This window comes from Squalius cephalus (genome assembly GCF_949319135.1).
Source record: "Squalius cephalus genome assembly, chromosome: 4".
Lineage (NCBI taxonomy): Eukaryota > Metazoa > Chordata > Actinopteri > Cypriniformes > Leuciscidae > Squalius > Squalius cephalus.
The window spans coordinates 46,855,974-46,878,066 of NC_137125.1; the positions used below are offsets into that span (position 1 = coordinate 46,855,974).

At 40.7% G+C, this 22,093-nt stretch overlaps 1 protein-coding gene across 1 annotated transcript in view; it reads left to right on the forward strand.

Annotated features, from left to right (window-relative positions):
- The window catches only part of LOC307157719 (scavenger receptor cysteine-rich type 1 protein M130-like), a gene marked incomplete at its 5' end in the record, with an annotated part of 31,593 nt that extends 16,595 nt beyond the window's left edge, over positions 1-14,998 (forward strand). Inside the window, 17 exons of the mRNA XM_079869644.1 lie at positions 982-1,050; positions 1,915-2,211; positions 2,381-2,695; positions 2,933-3,295; positions 3,333-3,650; positions 4,063-4,365; positions 4,574-4,651; positions 11,606-11,920; positions 12,027-12,224; positions 12,323-12,406; positions 12,806-12,865; positions 13,033-13,089; positions 13,214-13,288; positions 13,373-13,433; positions 13,559-13,615; positions 14,382-14,444; positions 14,526-14,998. Coding sequence (XP_079725770.1) covers positions 982-1,050; positions 1,915-2,211; positions 2,381-2,695; positions 2,933-3,295; positions 3,333-3,650; positions 4,063-4,365; positions 4,574-4,651; positions 11,606-11,920; positions 12,027-12,224; positions 12,323-12,406; positions 12,806-12,865; positions 13,033-13,089; positions 13,214-13,288; positions 13,373-13,395 — 2,555 coding nt within the window. The 3' untranslated portion in view covers positions 13,396-13,433; positions 13,559-13,615; positions 14,382-14,444; positions 14,526-14,998. The remainder of the gene's footprint in view (positions 1-981; positions 1,051-1,914; positions 2,212-2,380; positions 2,696-2,932; positions 3,296-3,332; positions 3,651-4,062; positions 4,366-4,573; positions 4,652-11,605; positions 11,921-12,026; positions 12,225-12,322; positions 12,407-12,805; positions 12,866-13,032; positions 13,090-13,213; positions 13,289-13,372; positions 13,434-13,558; positions 13,616-14,381; positions 14,445-14,525) is intronic.
- Between the last annotated feature and the right edge of the window lie 7,095 nt (positions 14,999-22,093).

A 22,093-nucleotide genomic window follows, 5' to 3' on the forward strand; every position in this document is an offset into this window, starting at 1 on the left:
AAAACACATCTGAATAGCTTAGCAACAATATAGTTTATACTATATGGTGTAATAAAATTTTATTTTTAGAATAAAAGAACAAAGCAGTAAAATCCACGTATAGTAATATGCATAATTTTTCCAGAAACAATAAGATTAAAATGTTACATTTGTTCAAATAATTCATGAAACAATAGGTCTACTCCTACTAAGGTTTCTACTAAGTTACAAGTGTTTGAAGTGATCAGACTTACAAAAATCAGTCACCAGTCTTGTATCTCCTGTGTGCAGTGACAGGCTTTGATGCTGAATATAACCTGCAGTGTTTCTCTATCAATCTCCTTTAAGTTGTGTGACTTTATCTCCATCCTGACTTATGAAATATATGATTCTATCCTCTGTGAAGTGTCTTTTCATGGTGGAGGAGGAGTCCCGTTCATCAGCGCAGATGTTCTCTTGATATATATGGTGTAAATTCAGAAAAGCCTCCTCTGATTTGTCAGTGATTGTGTTTGATGATTTCCTCTGTTGTGTCTAATAAGGTAACAGTGAGTGTCATTGGCAGCTGTGAGAGTCTCTCTCTCTTTAGGGGACTGACAGGAGCCAGTTTCTTCAGTGTGTTTGAGGGAGCAGAGGAGAAACAGAGTCAAACAAACAGTGTGACGAGCAGAAGAAGATGGAGGGATTTCTGACACTCGTTTTACTCTCCTCTATAGTCACTATAACCACGTCTGGTAAGTAAAAAAATAGAGAGTAATGAAGTGAAATTATGTTTAAATGAGCAGTTGATATATATACCAATAGAAACTGAATAGAGGCCTGTATAATATCTTGAAATACATCTTATGACACTAGATAATCTATCTTATGCTAATTAAATTTTAATAACTAATTTTTACAGGCAAACAATTTAATTGTCATAATGATTTTCTCATAATTTGAATATGTCCTCAACTTTGCAATGTTCTACTGCTACTAGCTAAATCTCTCTTTCATGTACAGATTTCGAGACTGTTAGATTGGTTGGTGGTAACAGCCGCTGTGCTGGTAGAGTGGAGGTTCTTCATGATGGTCAGTGGGGAACAGTGTGTCATTACAACTGGGATATGACTGATGCTGCAGTGGTGTGTAGAGAGATAGGATGGAGAGGCTGTAGATGCTCTGGGTTTTGCTTACTTTGGACAAGGATCAGGTAAAATCTGGATGGATGATGTGGCATGTAGAGGATCAGAATCAACACTGAAGAACTGTGGGTCAGAAGGATGGGGTGTTCATTTCTGTGGTCATCATGAAGATGCTGGAGTCAGATGCTCAGGTGAGCGGCTCCATACATCACTCTGTTAATACATCACTGATCATGGTTAAACATGCACCAATACTCAACTTTCTATATATCCTAATCATTTGTTAACAACATGTATTCATTACTTCAATGAGCTCACTGTTTCTGCCTTAAATTAATACAACATTTAAATTAATACATTATAAGCTGACTCTGTGATTTGTATATGTACATTTCTGAAATACATAACTTGGACACAGTCACTTACCTCTGATAACAGATCACTCTGAATTGTAATGTGGACTCATGCATTTTCTGTAAAGCTACTTTGAAATATACAATATGTATATGTAAAACAATATGTATTGTGAAAAGCACAATACAATTTTTTTTAATGTTCATCCACAAGTATTAAAATAACTTCTTGTAATATGTTTTCAGAGCAATTCATAAACAATTTGTTGAATAATTAACATGTGTTATTGTCTAAAGAATTAATAAATTTTCATCCATTCTAAAAAATATTTAATGAATTAAAGGACAGTGACTTGCTGTTGCTTTATGTCTGTATACAAATGATAGTGCCAGATGTCTCTTCAGGACATAACACATTCAATTAAAGTGTTCTTCTGTGCTGTGCACTCTCTCAATAGAATCAGAAACCATAAACTACGTACGGTTTACAAGACTTGTTGATGGACCTCACCTGTGCTCTGGGAGGCTAGAGATCCTTCGTGGGAACACCTGGCACACAGTGTGTGACGCTGCCTTTGACCAGCAGGATGCAGAGGTTGTGTGTAGAGAGCTGGACTGTGGGGCTCCTGTACAGGTGCTGGGAGAAGATGCTTTTGGCAAAGGAGACGCTCAGATGTGGACACAAGAGATTCAGTGCAGAGGAAATGAAACACACATTCGACGCTGTCAATCACCAACTTCACATAATATAAACTGTACACATAAAAACAATGTGGGACTGATATGTTCTGGTAAAATATCAATGTTCAGCCTCTCTACTGTATAGAGGAATCTAATTATTAAACACTAAATCTAATTATTTTATCAGTTTCTTCTTGGTTTGACCAATTTCAGTAAGATCTCTGTTCTTTGTTCTTTGTCCAGGTTACTCTGACCTCAGACTGGTCAATGGTCCTGGCGTCTGTTCTGGAAGAGTGGAGCTTCGGTTCCTCAATGAATGGGGCACAGTGTGTGATGCATGCTGGGATATGAGAGCGGCCAGTGTCCTCTGTAGACAGCTGAATTGTGGGATTGCTGTGTCTGTTGTGGGATCAGACTGGTTTGGAGAGGGAAGTGGTGAAATCTGGGCTGATGTGTTTGATTGTGACGGGAATGAAACAAAACTCTCAGAATGTTCCGTCTCTTCATGGAGTCGAGCTGAATGTTCTCATAGACGAGATGTTGGAGTCATTTGCTCTAGTGAGTTTATATTACTGGAAGATTCACTGATAGTGCTGCTGAAAGATTAAAAAAATAATAAATATAGTATTTCATATTACCATACATGTGTAATTTCACAACATGTGTATTGTCATTTCAAACTGAAAGAAAATATACTTGTCATTTATTTCAGATTTTTTATATATATGTATTATTGATGTAAAGTATATTCACAAACTTGCAATATTTTAGTAAAACATGAGACCTTCTTTCCAGATTCTTCTCTGGCTGTTCATGACGGTCTGGTGCGGTTGTCTGGAGAGAAACAGTGTGAGGGGGAGCTGGAAGTTTCCATCCATCAGGTCTGGAGGAGAGTTCTGCTGGACTCCTGGAGTCTCACTGAATCCTCTGTGGTCTGCAGACAGCTGGCCTGTGGCTCTGTGCTGAACTTCTCCGGCTCCTCTTCATCCAGTCCTGAACACCTTCATGAGTGTGTGACGGGCTTCCAGTGCTCTGGGAGTGAAGCTCATCTGGGGAACTGCAGCTCTCCACAAACTCTCAACTGCAGCTCCACACAACAGCTGTCAATCACCTGCCTTGGTGAGAACAACAACATCTGGGCAGATTCTTCAGTTGTTAGTGATCAATAATGTGTTTTTATCTCTCTGAATATCAGGTCGCGGGTCCATCAGGCTGGTGGGTTCTGGGGGAGACTGTGCAGGGAGGCTGGAGGTTTTTCACAGCGGCTCATGGGGGACAGTGTGTGATGACTCCTGGGATATTAAAGATGCCCATGTGGTGTGCAGACAGCTGCAGTGTGGAGTGGCCCTCAGTAACCAGCAGGTACCAGCCTGGTTTGGTCCTGGTTCTGGACCCATATGGCTGGATGAGGTGGAGTGTGAGGGGAATGAGACGTCCCTGTGGAACTGCTCTTCTCCAGGCTGGGGGAAACATGACTGTCAACACAAGGATGATGTAGGAGTCGTGTGCTCAGGTAATCAGTAAAGTAATGTGATTGATTTTTAAATATATAATTTCAAATGTTTAAAGGAATAATGTACAGGTGGTAATTTTTGCAAAATAGACACCAGAATAATCAGGAGTGGATGGCTCATATCTTACTGTATGATGGTCTGATAGACGGCGCTGCCATGGATGCCGCTACTTTTTAAATATTTTTTTATTAACCAAGCAGAATCAAGTAGTATATAAGATTCATAATAATATTATTAATATTATATAGTATTAATAGTATATTATAGAAATATAATTAAGTATCTTTTTCAGATGCTAACAGTGTGCTAGCAGTGTGCATTATCCATGTATTAACCAGTTATCTTGGTGATATTTTAGGTTTAGCACAACTTGAACTTCTATATTTTTAATGCACATCCCTTTCCATCTAGAGTTTAAAGAGATCAGGTTAACTGAGGGCTGTGAAGGGAATGTGGAGGTTTTCTACAATGGATCCTGGGGTAATGTGTGCTGGAACCAGATGAACAGAGACACAGCGAGTCTGATCTGTCAAGAGCTGAACTGTGGAAGATCTGGTGTTTTGTCTGATTCTACACCAAGACTGGAATCAGCTCGTAACTGGCTTGATGAAGTGAAATGTCGACCACATGATTCAAATCTGTGGCAGTGTCCATCTTCACCCTGGGGACAGAATTGCTGTAATAATGATGAAGTGGCCAAAATCACCTGCTCAAGTGAGATTATGTTTAAATAATGTAAGATGGTCTCAGTAGTTATGTTTAACACAATGTTTGTATATAATGTGGTGAATAAACTGTTTCTGAAAGACTGAACTAATTTGATGGACAGAGCCTAAAATGATTTATGAGGCTTAAATTGTTAACTGAGTGAAGTTATGATTTTTGTGTCCTAATGTTCAGTTCTCTTAATATTTAATCTCAGAGGAGGAGAATCCTGAGTCTCCTCGGAGTCGTCTGACATGTTCTACCTCTTCATCTCCTCACCAGAGACAGTGTTCAAGTAAGATTTTTAATTTAAGACTGTTTTCCATTAAAATGTGTTTTTTTATTTGCAAATTATTTATTTGCATTTGTTACACTTTTAGGAATGAAGCGATGTCACTTCCTGGGTCAACACATTTATTTATCTGTATAAAACACATAGAAAGCATTGTTCAAACAAGGAGCACATTTCTCTGCACTTGCGCGCTTCATCTCGTGCTGAATACTACTTCTATGCTGCTAGCTAGTCAGCCACTCATGCGCCATGCAACTCCCGGGTGCCCCCTGCTGACGACTCCGAGTCTCACCAAATTGAACACAATGCAATACAGTAATACAAGTAACTAACAATAACTTTAACAATTCGAAATTCAAAAAGGGGGGGGGGGGGGGGGGGTGCACTGATATCTGTCCTATTTTACATTCTTAGTGCTACACTCTCCCCCACAAAATTAAATGTCTCCTGACATTTCTGGGAACAAGTAAACATTTCTTTAGAACACCTCAGCCATCCAAGGCCTCCAGTAACCCTTAGTTTGTGTTACCTGACTCTCTGTTACCTTACAGTCTCTTTTTACCAAGGACGGTTGACCCAATGTATCATAACTCAGTACAACAGGCTGATGTCTCAGTCTCTGGGGTCGCGGTCCAACCGCCTGTCGCTCTCCTAGCGTCCGAACCAGCGGGTCGGCCTCTGATTCAACATTCTCAGACCTGTCAGAACTCACATCAGGTCTCTGAGATTGTAGTGGCACATCCTCTTCGCTATGTAGTGGCACATCCTCTTCGCTATGTAGTGGCACATCCTCTTCGTGACGCTGAGGACTCTGCTGAGGCTGGAAAGGCTCTGCTAGAGGATTCAGTGAACCCTGTCTTTGCCGTCTCCCTCGGCCAAGTCTGAGATGCCACTGGTAGTTGCCACTGTATTCGTCACTGGAGGTGTCACTCTGCTCTAGCTGTTGCCGATGCTGTCGTTCTGGCTTGGTTCTTTCCTTTGGAAAACTCTGGGAGTCCTTCTGTGGCGGACGAATCTCTGCTGGTGGCTGGTCAAGGGGAAGGAAATCACAGGGCAGCAGAAGATTTCTGTGAACCACTCTGTCTCTTCCTTTACCATTTTCTGGACTGATCTCATAAACTGGGCTGCCATCAGCTTTTCTCTCCTTCACCTTGTACACTTGGTCCTCCCAGTAGGACTGGATCTTTCCAGGACCCCCTCTGGGAGTGAGGTTTCTGAGGAGAACTCTGTCGCCGGGGTTAAGGTCTCTCCCCTGGACTTTTCTGTCGTAGAGGACTTTTCCCCGAACCGCCCCCTTGACAGCTGTTTTTGCCGCAATCTGGTATGCCTCTTGCATTCTCGTCTTCCAATGACTCACGTAGTCATCATAGGTGTCATGGGCCTCATCTTTTTCCAGATTGAATAAAAGATCAATAGGCAGGCGAGGAGAACGTCCAAAGGTAAGGAAATAAGGCGCGTAACCCGTTGCCTCATTCTTTGTGCAGTTGTACGCGTGGACAACTTTCGCGAGGGACTCCTTCCAATCCTCCTTCTCCTCGTCCTCCAAGGTACGCAGCATGGACAACAGGGTACGGTTAAACCTCTCCACCTGCCCGTTACCCTGGGGGTGGTATGGTGTCGTGTGTGAGCCCTGGATGCCCGAGAGTTTTTTCAAGCTAGCCATCAGTCTGTTCTCAAACTCTTTGCCCATGTCGTGATGTAGTCTGCTTGGGAACCCGAACTTGAGTGCAAAGTCGTTGAAAATCTTGTCAGCTACTGTTTTGGACGATTTATTCCTCGTCGCGTAGGCCTGCGCAAACCTCGTAAAATGGTCCATGACCACTAATATATACTCATAGCCATGCTTGCATTTCTCCAAATGCAGGAAGTCTATGGAGACGAGCTGGAAGGGATAAGTGGTCTGGATGGGCACCAGAGGTGCACGGCTCTGCTTACTCGGTTTCTTCTTCTTGAGACATTCGTACACATTACTGACAAAATGTTCAACATCTTTGCTCATCTGTGGCCAGTAAAACCGTTCTCGTATCAGGTCAAGTGTCCTTTCGACCCCCAAGTGACCCATGTCCTGGTGCAGTTCTTTAAAGACCAGCGGATGATAAGCTTTGGGGAGCAGCAGTTGTTCTCGACGGGTTCTGCGGCGCAAGAACACCATCTGGACCAACTTGAACCTTGAGCCATTGTTTCAGCAGTACGGCCACTGCAGGGTTCTCTGCTTTCACTTCAGTTCTACTTGGCCTCCTGCTCTGTGACTTGTACCAGAGGACTCTCGACAGGATTTCATCCTCCTCCTGTGCTTTGCGGATTTGATCTGCGGTGAGAGGTTGGCTGGGTTCACTGTCCTTCACCATGCTCAAAGCACTGACCTGAATCAACCCCACACCCCGGCAAGGGTTTCTCCTTTCCGTTATGACCCTCTCCATGGATGCACTGATTACATCTTGACTGGCCTCAGCCGTACAGCAACGCATGTAGTCCTCAATATCCAAGGGCATCCGTGACAACCCATCTGCATCAGAGTTGTTCTTGCCTGGGCGGTACCGGATGGTAAAGTTATAATCGGCCAACTCCGCCACCCATCTGTGTCCTGTTGCGTTGAGTTTTGCGGTGGTGAGTACGTATGTTAGTGGGTTATTATCTGTATATACCACAAACGATGGGGCATGGTAAAGATAATCCCGGAAACGTTCGCAGATGGCCCACTTCAACGCTAAAAACTCTAGCTTTCCAGAGTGCAGATGGTACCTCTTCTCTGCTGGACTCAGGGTGCGGGAGCCATAGGCGATCACTCTCATCTTCCCCTGCTGTCTCTGGTATAACACCGCGCCCAGACCAACTTGGGATGCGTCACAATGTAATACGAATGCCTGGGTGAAATCCGGATATCCAAGGACAGGGGGCTTCGTGAGTGCATCTATTAACTGGTTCAACACTTCCTGGTGAGAGTTGGTCCACTGTACAGGTGTCTGCGATGGTAAGTGACCCTTGTTTTTCTTTCCTGTTTTACGGGGCTTCTTCACTGTCGGGTCTGGAGTGCCCTTCTCGGGGTTGGGGACAGTGAGTAAGTTATACAGCGGGTGGGCCACACGGGAGAAATTGGGGATGAAGGGTCTGTAGTAGGAGAGGAACCCAAGGATCTGGCGCACATCACCCACTGTGGCAGGGGTCTTCTCTTTTAACGCCTGCACCGGAGCCATCTCTGCAGGGTCCATTGTGTAACCCTCTCCTGTCACCAACTTGCCAAGAAACCTCACACTCGATCTAAACAGCTCACATTTCTTTGGGGTCAGCTTCACACCATGTTCCTTGTAACGCTGGAGAACCAGACGGATGTGCTCCAAGTGCTCCTTGAAGCTCCTACTGTGTACCAGGTTGTCATCAAGGTATGGGAGGCAAATTGTGTCTCTCAGGTCTGCCAAACAGTGCTCCATACTCCTCTGAAACTCTGCGGGTGCCGAGCTCAGGCCAAAGGGTATGGCCACCCATTGATAAAGCCCCCAGGGTGTGATGAAATCTGTGAGAGGGCGGCTCTCCTCATCCAGATAACCCTGGTGGTACGCTTTACCCTGGTCTAAGACCGAGAACCATGAGCTACCACCCAAAGCATCCAACATATCCTGAATCCTCGGTATCGGATGGCGGTCGGGGACTGACTTACGGTTGAGTTCTCTGAAGTAAACACAGAGACGAAGACTGCCGTCTTTCTTGCGGACACACACCACCGGCGACGAATAAGGGGATCGAGAGTGTGTGATCCACCCTCTTCTCAGTAGATCCTGCAAGTACTCCTTAACCTCATTGTGAAGAGGCTTTGGAACGGACATGTAGGTCTTTTGGACAGGGCTGGTATCTTGGAGGGTTATATGCATCTTGAGGGATGGTATACAGCCCACATCATCACTGTCAAAGGAAAAGGCTTCACATTCCTCCCTCAACACCCTCCTTACCGCCTCCTGCTGTCCTTCTAGGAGATGACAGAGATCTACAGGGGGGTCCCATGACATTGGTCTTCCTGCTTGCTTGTTATCTGGCTGTGTTCTACTTGCTTCACTAGACTTTGTCTCTCTGTTGTCCTTCATTACAACTGTCGTCTCATTCGCTTTCGTTCGCACCGGTGCTGTGTATACGGTCTTGATGGGCTCCAGGTGACCAATCACTCTATGACGGTCGAGATAGATGGTGCGATCCGTAGTGTTGGTCACGGAGATGGGTATGTATGGCACTCTTTTTTCTGGGATCTGCACCAGTACATCATTGTATATCACGCGTTCTGGTGGAGGATTAAGCATGTCAGGTGAAAAGAACATCTGTTGGCCTTGGGCTCGTGAACTTACATGCGCTCTTATATAGACGGTGGTGACTTGTTTTGCTGGTATGGGTACTCTTTTTCCGCCAGTACGAGCTACTCCAGTCTCTGAACCAGTGTTCTGCATCAACTTCACCACACGATGAGCAGTCTTTACTGTTATCGCAAAAGCTTTACTCACTTTGTGTGCCAGCTGCTTCCTTTCACCTTCAGTGTCTTCCTCTTTTCTGTTGAGGATGGCCTCAATGACGTTGTAACCGATGATGGGGTCACTGGCAACTGCTGGGTCGCTTGACACTAGTACTGGCACTTGTAAATCATTTGTCTTGGTGTGGTCACTGCCTATTCTGAAACTGACTTCAATCCAGCCGATATATGGAATGGGTGTGTCATTAGCAGCAAATACTGTCAGTGTCTCATCCCCCAATAACTCTGAGATGGGTTTGACAACAGTGTGGAATAGGTGGTTCAGTCGCCAGAGGTCATTCACAATGCTGGATTGTGCTCCCGTGTCCCACAGGGCTCTAACTGGGCAATTGTCCATAACGCAATCCACAATGCATCGGCTACCCACAAGGCTTATCAACTGTGGCTGGTGTCGAGGCGGTATGTAGTTAATCACACTTACAGCTGATGAGGCTCCAGCTGCTCTCTTTTCAAAGGCTGTTGTTGGTTGCATGACTGGGCTGGGTGGTGGCTGCTCGTTTCGGGCAATTGGCTTTGGACTACTGCTGGCCCCACCTCAGTAGTGCCTGCCCGTTTCCCGATGTGGTTCTGCACCTGCGAGAGAAGTGGCCCTCCTGCCCACATTTGAAACAATGCGAACAGTTCTCACCTGTTCCTTCCTCCTTGCACTTTTTGCAGCCTCTCCCTCCCGGCTTCAGTCCAAGAGGGCGGGGACTTGCCTCCATTACAGCCCGAAACATCTGCTGCATTTCCTTGCGAAGCTCTTCCATCATCTGCTGTGTGTTTATGCTGTCAGGCTTAGTCTCATTCCGCTTTGCTGTTTTAATTGACGCTGTTGAGTCGGACTCCATGTGTTTAGAGGGACTCTGGCCAGGCGTGGATTTTACGTGAGATTCTGCTTGAAGCTCTTGTACTTTGGGAGTTTTACTAGCAGTGGATCTTTTTCGTTTCTCTTGTCTCTCACTTTCGACTTTGGCCGCCTCATCCACTTGCTGTATCAGTTCCTCATCTGTTATGCTCACATCGCTGAGGTGGGGTAGAATTTGGAACTTTACAGAATCGCTCAGCAGTCCAGTTTCGATCGAGCGGAGGAACTTGCGCTGAATGACGGATCTGCTGTACTGCTCATCGGTGTCTTCGTTCGCGGCTTTCCATAACAGTTTCTCTTTCAGCTCGATCGCACGGAATACAAAGTTCAGGGCAGTCTCTTTGGGCTCTTGGGAGATGTTAAGAAGCTGGTGGTAAAGCTCTGACGAACTGTCTACTCGATAGTGGCCCTTCAGGATGGTGAGGAGTGCACTGAGGGTCAGCCCACGCTTGATCTCTAACATGTCTCTCAACGGCAGTCCTGGACTGACAGCCCTGATTACAGCCTCAACTAATTCAGTCTGTGTGTGCCCCTTTTGTATTCCCAACTCAATCTGGCGGACTAAACTAAGATATGACAATTTGTCCCTCTGACCACTCTCTCCAATTTGCCCACAAATTTTAAACTCCCTTCGCATCGTTACCTCCGGAAATGGGCTAACTGGCTCTAGCCGGCTCTTGAATGGTGAATCAGTCTTTAAAAGAGAGGTGTGTGGTGAGAAATCCTTTTTTAGTTCTTCTTTTGTAGCCGGCTTCTCTGATGGGTACACTTTATCTGACTGACTACGCCCCCTACTTTGTCTTTCAATGAATGATAATAAATCAACACAGTACTGTTCACCTTCATCGCCATCTAGTTTCTCTTCAAGCTCATCCAATTGACACTCGGCCATTCTGATGAGCGCCCTCCGGGTCCTGCTGCGGGACTCTCCACTGTCCAGGCAATCACATTTCAGGTACCTGCAGACATCCATGAGAGAATCTTCACCTAGCTGCCACAGAGCTGCACTCACTTTATCACGTATGATCTGACTGGCGTCCATTTTGTTGAAGGTTCGACTCGTTGGGAAGGAGGGGGTTAATGGTGCTGGTCACTCTGTTGCCTCCTCCTGGCTGGCTCGCCAAAATATGTTACACTTTTAGGAATGAAGCGATGTCACTTCCTGGGTCAACACATTTATTTATCTGTATAAAACACATAGAAAGCATTGTTCAAACAAGGAGCACATTTCTCTGCGCTTCATCTCGTGCTGAATACTACTTCTATGCTGCTAGCTAGTCAGCCACTCATGCGCCATGCAACTCCCGGGTGCCCCCTGCTGACGACTCCGAGTCTCACCAAATTGAACACAATGCAATACAGTAATACAAGTAACTAACAATAACTTTAACAATTCGAAATTCAAAAAGGGGGGGGGGGGGGGGGGTGCACTGATATCTGTCCCATTTTACATTCTTAGTGCTACACATTTAAAAATCATAATCAAATTCATAAATGTAATCCACTAATCATACATTTAAAGCCATCTTAGTTAAGTTTCTGTGTTTTGTTGTAAATGGTGTCCTGAAGCTGGTCAGTGATGTTGCTGTGTGTGATTTAGATCATGTTCCTCTCAGACTGAGTGGAGGTTTGGGCCGGTGCTCTGGGAGGCTGGAGGTGTATCATAACGCTGTGTGGGGTTCAGTCTGTGCTGATCTGTGGGACATCAGCGATGCTCAGGTGGTCTGCAGGCAGCTGGGTTGTGGAGCAGCACTGAGGGCTGATGGGAATTCAGTCTTTGGTGCTGGTGAAGGTGTTGTGTGGCTGAACAGAGTCGAGTGCATAGGGAATGAGATTCACCTGTGGGACTGTCCTCTCTCCCTGAAGAACCACACTGACTGCTCCCACAAAGAGCACGCTGGACTCACCTGTGCAAGTCAGAGCAAAACACTGAGCAATATTAGTCATTTTCACATCATTTTAGAGTGAATAATATCTCTGTATTTGCATGAAATCGAATGTGTTTGTGTCTGTTTTGTCAGATTTGTCAGTGTCCACTACTCCTGCCACAACATCAGCTTCTCCTCCAGTTTCTCAGACAGTGCGCTCAACATCAGTCACTCCTCCACAAACTCCTCCAGTGTCTCTCTCTGTGCTTGTGGTTGTACTGGGAGTTTTGCTCTTACTGCTCTTAGTGGCACTGCTTATACTGATTCAGCAGAACAGAGTGATGAGGAGAGGTAGGAGAGATCCAGAGACTGTCATATTGTGTGTTATTCAGTGTGTGATCAGTCATGTGTTGTGAACTGACAGCAGGTTTGTCTGTCTACACTCACAGCTCTCTCTAAGAGGAGACACAGGACGACGACTGAGGCCGTTTATGAGGAGATTCATCACAGACACAATCACTTCACTCAGAGAGGTGAGACATGAGCCGTGAATCTTATTTAATATGATTAATAAGAGAGTCTGTCAGACACTTGATGTTCATCTATTATTAGTCCTGTTAAACCTCCGGCTTTAAACCAGAGAATTCCTCACAGAAAACCACAGAGCTGCAGGTGCATGTTTATGTGTGTGTGTGTGTGTGTGTGTGTGTGTGTGTGTGTGTGTATTTGTCTCTTCCTGTGTGTATTTCTGGAAGGCAGTGAGGAATGGGTTCATGTGAGGATACATGTGTGTTTGCTAATAGGCCTAACAAAAAAACAAACAGAAAAAAAATCATTTCTGCCTCTAATGTTTTTTTGATCCAATGGAAATGAGGATTCAGTCTGTTTGTGATGATGGAAATGTTCCTGACTGTTTTTCTCTCCTTTAACAGGGAGTCTCGTCTCTGAAGAACTGCATTCTGGGTATGAAGATGCTGATGAGCTTCTCTCAGGTTAGAGAGCAGAAGCGCATATTCATTCCACTCAAAATATTTTTCATTGAATTCAAACTAAATAAATAAACGTAATTAACAAATTCTATTAAATATTTGACAAATGACACAATACATTTTAAACACTGGTGTTTATTTATATATTAACAATCTGTTCTCCTTTTTAGCAAAAGATTTCAAGACTGTATATTATGATGATGTCACCAACAACAGTGGCCTGAAAGGTCAGTGACCTTTTAAATTGATCACATGATTTATTACCAGATGATTAATAACTTAATGGTCTCATGACCAGCAAAAAGGACATATTTTGGCTTTTGTATCCAAACATATTCTGTGTTGATGCAGAAGAGATGAAGGAAATCACACCGGGATACTATGATGATGTCATCACTGATGGACTGAAACCAGATCGTGAGACAGGTGTCGTTCTGTTATTCTATAATAGCATATTGAAATACTGGATTAAAAAAAAGTTTTGAATGTCATTAATGTGTGATTTTGTAGAAGACACTCCTGAGAGCTCCTGACCTCATCACCAGTGGACAGAACTCTTATATCAAAAAAAGTGTGTTTTTTATTATTTTTATTATTTCTTTAAAATAAACCCCATAACTGATGATATTTTAAAATTACTGTCTTAATGTTTTTTGGCTTATATTTAACTTTTTGGGCTTATATTTGCGCGTGTAGTGAACATGCTAGAGAATTATGATGATGTCATCATTAATGGACAGAGCTCGCAAATAGGTGGGTTGAACAGAACTACATTTTATTATCAGCCTTACATGTTTACATGAGTATTAGACATGAGATTTGTGTAATCAATACACTTAAAGGGAAAAGGGATTCAGGGATTCAAATAAGATAAAGATGTGTCCCAATTCAGAGGCAGCATCCTTTAAAGGCTCGAAGGTCAAAACGAGTGTTGTTGAATGGGACGGTCTACGGGGGATTGTTCTTGTTGCCTAGCAACTGTGACAGCGATGATGAGCGGCAGTAACGTTTGTACTGGACTTTTTTGAAAGTTATATTAAATTGTCTGAAACCAAAACAGGGTTCACAAACTGTCTAAATATGTTCACTATGGTCCATTTCTATATATAATAAAGAGTATAAACTATATATAACCACATCTTAGTAATATATGTCAACATTTGAACCACTTTAAAGTTTTTTATTTTTACATTTCAATCATTAGATATTTGAGTAAGCTGAAACACAATACTTGGATTTAAAAGTGTAATTCATGTAAAAGTGTCTAAAAAATATTCCTGTCGTCACCGAAGCGCAATGAATTCTGGGTAGGCAAGGCCACGGAGGATCCGTCTGTTGTATCCTTCATTTCACGGGAAGCAAAGGCACATCTGGAGGCCGCATTTGAATGAGGCTTTGAATTGGGACAGTTTTCGTCGCGCTACGGTGACGCAATCGGCCTTCATATGATGCAGCCTCTGAATTGGGATGCAGTTTAAGTGTTTTATATTCTGATGTTTTTTATGTCATTCTTGATCAGAGGGAGTTCAGGAGGACTATGATGATGTGATGAGTGTGAGTGAAGATGTGAGAAACCTGTTAGGTAAGTTATTAAGTTCATAGTTCTTCATGTAAAATATTAATCTGATTACAACATGAATTAAGATTTTGTTTTTAATAACAGATTATGATGATGTGGAGGAGGAGTCAGAAAAAGAAGGGGGAACATTCGGCTCAATGCCGGTTCAAGAAATTTAAAAACGTAAAAGTTTGAGTGAAATTGCTATTGATATATCAAATCTAAGGTTTTTATGTTTGTTTGTTTTTTGTATTTAAATTCATATGCCTTTGTGAGATTTTGTATTGTTTATTATGGCCTTGTTAATAGTAATAAAACAAACAACAGTGCCTTTTCTGCAAAATTACCAAATAAACAAAAATGTGATGTAACAACCTCACCTGTAACAGGTGGCAGCATGTACTTGAATTTTTCTGATAATAATGATAATAATAATGAATATGATAATGCTGAAAAAAAAGTTTGCTTTTATTTTGGATGCATTGAGTAACTTTTACATAACCCTGTTAATTAATTGATTTGTATTTTATATTTTATGTGGTGTGGTGAATTTCAACCAATAAATAAATATGAATATCGCTTGTCTGCTTTGCATTTTACTTTTAAATCCATTCTCAGGCTGTAGATGAATGTGAAATGTGAAGGCCAAGTATGGTAACAGTACTCTCTCCAAGTGTCTTTTCTCTCCAAGTTAGTCCACACACATTAGCAGTAATGGACACACACACTGCAAACCGTGGACACACACACTCGGGGCAGTGGGCAGTCATTTTTCTGTGGCGCCTGGGGAGTGATTGGTGTTTAGGTGTTTTGCTCAAGGGCACATCACTCGTCAAATCTCGGTTGGCTATTGAGAATCAAACCCGCAAACTTTGGGTTACCAGTCTGACTCTCTAACCATTAGGCAACGACTGCCAAACAAAGTGAAAGTGGCATGTGAAGGCAAAGTATGGGAACCCATATACTCGGAGCTGGAATTTGTCCTTTGCATTTTACTCATCCAAGTTAGTTTGTTATATAGGGCTGTGTATAAGTCAACAATCTGTAACATGTTTAAAATGCGTATTTCTTCTCTATAAACCATATGAATCACTTTATAATAGCTCTATATTACTAATAATGCAACAGAACATTAGAACCCCAGTGCAGCTCATTTCATCAAAAATTCGCAGAGCTTTACATTGAGCACATCAGTGTTCAACTGGTTCTTATAAATGTCTAATCATATGATGGTTTGTGTGTGTCATTTGAAAACAAAATACCATTTTGAGAAGAAATAACATTGTTTTGAATGTAAAGTTTCATTTTGCAGGAGAATTGAGGGGGTTTGCCCATTGTGTGTGTGTTTTTTGATTTGCGTGTAGAGTTCTGAGAATATGAGGCATGCTTTCAGAAAATGTGTATAAACAATCGAGAAAAACTGTAAACCTAGTGTATGAAATGGCAAATGTAAATTATATAATTGGATTTTCATTTTCATTTTGCCCCAAACGTTGCACAAATGTATGGGAAAATTAAAATTAAAATAAAGAAATGCATTGCCCTTTTACATATTGCATTGTCATTTTGCATAATACGTTTCAAATTAAATATTGCTAGCTTCCATAGTAAAGTTCAGACGGAACGGGAGAACGGAGCGGGTGCGATAAATGAAGTTCGATAAATGGATGTTGCTGTTCAACATTTAGGCCATTTACAATAAAATCACTGACCAGCACACAGTGAACGTATAACTTGATGTTTTGTTGTTGTAGGGGGAGACATTACAGTAACAGTTAAATGTTTTATTTTTACCATAAAAAAAGACGTTTTATAAATTGCCCCTTTCTTTTATGGCTTTATTTGACAGTTTCATATGATTTTTAATAAACACTTACCTTTAAAAACGATTCTTATGAGGTTCTTATTATGAGAACCTGCTGAAAATACAATAAATAAGCTTATCACTCTCACTACAGTAGGCTATATAGCTTATATTTACATCATTGTCATTCTGTGAGACCGGGTATGGTTGTAACACTTTTTGCTTCAGTAACTATAACTTACTGAATTTTGAAGCTAGAGTTCTCAAAATTTTATATGAAGTACCCGCACATGTTCACTACAAATGGCACCAATTCAATCCTCTACAAGAATATCACAGACCTCGTGAGTTGGTGTCTAATACATGGTGTGCCTTCATTACTACCTACCGGTATACCGGGGTAGATTGTAACACATGCTGGGGTAAGTTGTAACAATTACACAAAAGAAGCAAAAATGGATGTCACACTATAAGATATGCTTCAAAAACAGGTTTATTTGACATAAAAGAACAATGTCTCACTCTCTGGAACAGACTGTCTAATTACAGTTTTTTACAATCACTTTGCTACTATTTTCAGAACCTTGATGTCATTTTTCAAAACTCTAGACACCAAACTCAAAACGGTTATCACTTGTAACACAGGCTGTCTAATGTTCAAAACATTGCATTGTGCATTCACATCTTTAAAGAAATCTTGCACTTGCACAATTATTGGTTCAAAAAACAAATTCACTGTGAAATACCATTGAAACATAACTATAGATCACCCACACACAAGCAAACGATAGTTTCACTGTGTCATTGTTCGTACAATCATTAAATATTGTAGAACAAAATAGGTGATACAGGTTTCATAGTACTACATGTACAGTAAATACATCTCTGTAAAAGTACTGCAGTAGTAGAGAGAGAGAACACTACAGACACAGTGGAATCATTGAACAAAGTTTGTAATATATTGATGCAAAACACTACAGTACAACCACAGCATAGGTTTATTTGAATCAAAGCTAAAATAATTAGCTATGAAATAGAAAAGAAAAGACAGTACTGTAAAACACCAAATGCAGTGATCCTCAACTTGCTTGCTTGTACTGTAAGAAACAGAACAGGAGTGATTATCTATACAGTGCAGTACTGTCAATACTGTAAATAGTCTGAAAAGGTGGTACAGTATTTGGGACCATACACTGTCAGAAATAGGGGTACAGTAGGAGTCCATTTCTGTTCCCCAAGGTACAATCTACACTAACGTACCCCATAGGGCTTATTTATTGGACCTCAAGGTATATATATATGTAGCTTTTTGAGTGTCAAAAAGCATTAAAAGGTACATATATGTACCGTTTCTTTTAAAGGTTAAGGTACAATATTGTACCCTTGAGGGTACAGCCCCAGTGACAAGCCATTGTACCCCTAAAGGTACAATTATGTACTTTATTTTCTGAGAGTGTAGACACAGTGTCTGATGAAGCATTATGATAAAATATTAGGCTACATCCATGGATATTGTAGTCTAATTGGTTCATGCTCCACGCTAATTGGTGACAATGAATCTCGTTATCTTGAAACTTTCATGATTTACAGTAAACATGAAAGATTGTTTGTCTGTTTCCATACAACTATGCATTAAGAGTAATGCAATAGTTACTTATCATTTTGAGCAGTTGTATCAATTGATAGTTAGATCATTGTAAGGAAATGAATAGACACTCATTTGAAATGTAATGTGTGAATTGTCTTTTGAAATAGTAGTACTTTGATGTTAAGTTGTGTCATATTGAACAGGTGATTTTTGTTGAATGAACAAATGATCTAAGTTTTATGTGTATTGTATCCAAGCCAATGAGAAAATGGTTAGAGTTTTGAAAAATGTGCATTTTGATCATTGGTTGTGAGTTTTGTGTCTAGAGTTGTGAAAAATGACATCAAGGTTCTGAAAATAGTAACAAAGTGATTGTAAAAAACTGTAACTTGTGTGTCTGTAAATGTTTCTACTTGAACAAACTTATTTAACAGTATACTTGATAAACATATAATTTCTAACAAAAGAACAATATATGTGTGTGTGTGTATGTGTGTGTGTGTGTGTGTGTGTGTGTGTGTGTGTGTGTGTGTGTGTGTGTGTGTGTGAGAGAGAGAGAGAGAGAGAGAGAGTGTGTGTGTGTGTGTGTGTGTGTGTGTGTGTGTGTGTGTGTGTGTGTGTGTGAGAGAGAGAGAGAGAGAGAGAGAGAGAGAGAGTGTGTGTGTGTGTGTGTGTGTGTGTGTGTGTGTGTGTGTGTGTGAGAGAGAGAGAGAGAGAGAGAGAGTGTGTGTGTGTGTGTGTGTGTGTGTGTGTGTGTGTGTGTGTGTGTGTGTGTGTGTGTGTGTGTGTGTGTGTGTGTGTGTGTGGTCTTAATCAGAGTCACAGTGCTGACAAATGAATGCCGGTAACCCTGGAGTGCAGGCTTTGTGGGCCCAGAGACTGCAATAGGCATTCTGTAAAAATATTAAAATCAATCAGTTGTATGATAGGGGATAGTTGTAACACTTTTTCAAGAAGTGTTACAACCCACCCCACTCCTGTCAGTCACTGTTTAGCTAGCTGTATTAGCATACTGGTTTGAAATTAGCAGGGGAAAACTGCATCATATGTTGCCTAAGAAACTACATTTTAATCTAATATAAGTCAAACTATTTTATCTGCAATAGTTTAGATACTAGACAAAAAATAGTCTTGGTCAAAAAATTTACTTTCTTACCTCAAAATCAGTTTTTTCTCTATAAATTCACAATGTGTCGCTTTCCAGACTTGACAACCACCATGCAGTATCAGGGAGGCAGTAGGTAAATATTGAAATGAGCACATGACTCCTATCTTATTCCCAAGTGGTGGAAATGGTGGTGTTACAACTCTCCACGTTACAACCATACCCAGTCTCCCCTACTACTGTATTAGTACAATAGCCTATTTCATAAAGGCAGACAAAGAGTAAAATGAATGTGATATGAATTGAACTAGGGTGAAGTGAGCAAAAGCGGGACATCAGCTACAATAGGACAAATAAGCGTTTTGGTGTAGTGCTCTTTAAAAAATAATTTGCGATAATGGTGGGTGGTCTTTTTTGTTGCTGTCCCAATTTACCTTAAAGTGTTAGATAAAATGGGAAGTGGGTCATCCTATAAAATAAAAGATATAATACATTGCTTAATGTGGAAAGTTGTTTTGTTTTACAGAAAATGTCATAAAAAGGAAAAAAACATGTCAGTCAAACAAGAGAGGTAAAAAGCCTATCAGTGGAGTGAAGAAATAATGAAAGGGTCAACACTGAGTGTAGGGTAAAGGCACGTTCACACCAAGCACGATAACTAGGCCTATATAGATAACTATAATGATAACTTGCATCCACACCAATGAACGATAACCTTTTTTCTCAGATTGTCTGAAGTAACTAGAAAACGTGTCTAATAAAAAGCTTTTGAATATGCCAAAGCTAGTGGAATGAAACTGTTTTCTGAAAACAAAAACAAATTTTTTACTGAAAGGTCAAAGGTTATTACTGGTTCCATAATGTTTTAAAAATGAGCCCAGAGCTGTGCATGAAACATCATCAACACAATCCGTTATAGAGTGTATGTTTTAATAAAGTTATTGTTTTACATTTTGAATAATTTTTATTAAAAAAAGAATTTGTGCAATATCCTGTTGCAAGCAATTGTAATATCGAATCACAAACTAGATTAAATTGTGTGTACCAAATTTATCTAATGACGGCTATAAAAATGGGTTCTTTTCATTTTTGAATCTTTTTATATCTTAAAAAAAACACCCATATTCCTTCAAACAACCATAGCTGGAGATACAAGAGACCTTGAGCATTTGTTTAAAACAATAACAGTGTAGGTAGAATAGATTTATTTGTATTTAATACACAGTTTACAAAAAAAGTGTCCCAATTTTGCTGACTTCACTCTATCTAATAAATTAAAATTGTAGCTGTAGACAAAGTAATTAGCATTTTCTGCCCATATAAATGTATGCTATGAGAAGCTCTAACATGGACCAGACTCTTTTCTGCTTCTCTTTATAATAAGTGTGTTGCTGCTCTCTGCTGGAGGAATTACGCATTGCAATATTAAACACATGACAGCTACAAATGTGTTGAATATAATGCAAAATGAATATATGTGAAAAAAACAAAAACAAAACAATGTTTATTCACAAATGTGGTCTGAAACTTGTCTGTTTGTTGTACACAACAATTCCAGTTTATTTAATAATTTATTAACATACTGTTAATTGTGCTCTTGGTTAGAACATCATAACAGTATAGTAAAATACACTTGATATTATACACATTTGTTCCAAAAATGACTTTAAAATGTTCAGTTTAATATGATTTATATATTTATAACAAAGATCAAGTATTTTTGTGTGTGAAATGAAGCTTCAGTAAGTGAGCAGTCAGTCATCAGTCAGTCTTGTATCTCCTGTGTGCAGTGACAGGCTTTGATGCTGAATATAACCTGCAGTGATTCTCTATCAATCTCCTTTAAGTTTAGTGTGACTTTCTCTCCACGCTGACATATGACTGACACGAGTCTGTCCTCAGTGAAGTGTCTCTTCACACTGGAGGAGGAGTCCCGCTCATCAGCGCTCACACTTTATTGATATATATGGAGAAAATAAAAATGCTGCTGTGTGATTTGTCAGTGATTGTGTTTGATGATTTCCTCTGTTGTGTCTAATAAGGTAACAGTGAGTGTCATTGGCAGCTGTGAGAGTCTCTCTCTCTTTAGGGGACTGACAGGAGCCAGTTTCTTCAGTGTGTGTGAAGAGAAACAGAGTCAAACAAACAGTGTGACGGGCAGAAGAAGATGGAGGGATTTCTGACACTCGTTTTAGTCTCCTCTATAGTCACTATAACCACATCTGGTAAGTGCAAAATAGATTGTAAAGATGTAAAATTGAACATTTTTAAATAAGTAGTTTGTTTATGATGGCATTATACCACTACACTCTGAATAGAAGACTTTGTAATATCTAGAAACTAAGATCTTGACACTAGATCAATAATTATCAGTTACATTTTAAAAATGATTTGAGCTTTTACAGGAAATCAATTTGTTATACACTCATGCCCAGCTTTAGTTGTCCAGTTAAATATATATATACTGTATATATATATATTTCTATTTCAATTTACCAACTTATTACATCTTATGTTTCTTGACTTTGCATGATTCGATCCCTTTCTCTCTTTCATGTACAGATTTTGAGACTGTGAGGTTAGTTGGTGGTAACAGTCCCTGTGCTGGTAGAGTGGAGGTTCATCATGGAGGTCAGTGGGGAACAGTGTGTCATAGGAGCTGGGATAAGACTGATGCTGCAGTGGTGTGTAGAGAGATAGGATGTGGAAAGGCTCTAGAGGCTGTGAGTAATGCTCACTTTGGACAAGGATCAGGACCAATCTGGATGGATTATGTGGCCTGTAGAGGATCAGAGTCAACACTGAAGAACTGTAGATCAAGAGGATGGGGTGTTCATAACTGTGGTCATCATCAAGATGCTGGAGTCAGATGCTCAGGTGAGCGGCTCCATACATCACTCTGTTAATACATCACTGATCAGACTTTCATTGATAAACATCTTATAAGCAATTTAATGTAATTTAATGTAATTGTTATCAGAGCAAATCATAAGCAGCTAATTGATGAAAAGTATATTTTATTGTCTTAACAACTCAATTTATCTATTTAAAATCTATTATTAATGAAGGAATATTGTTTTATGTCCATATCATAATATAAATATAAATATATCATTGTGACAGATGGTCTTCTCTTTTGTGTAAATATATTCAGAAACAATAAACTACGGAAGGTC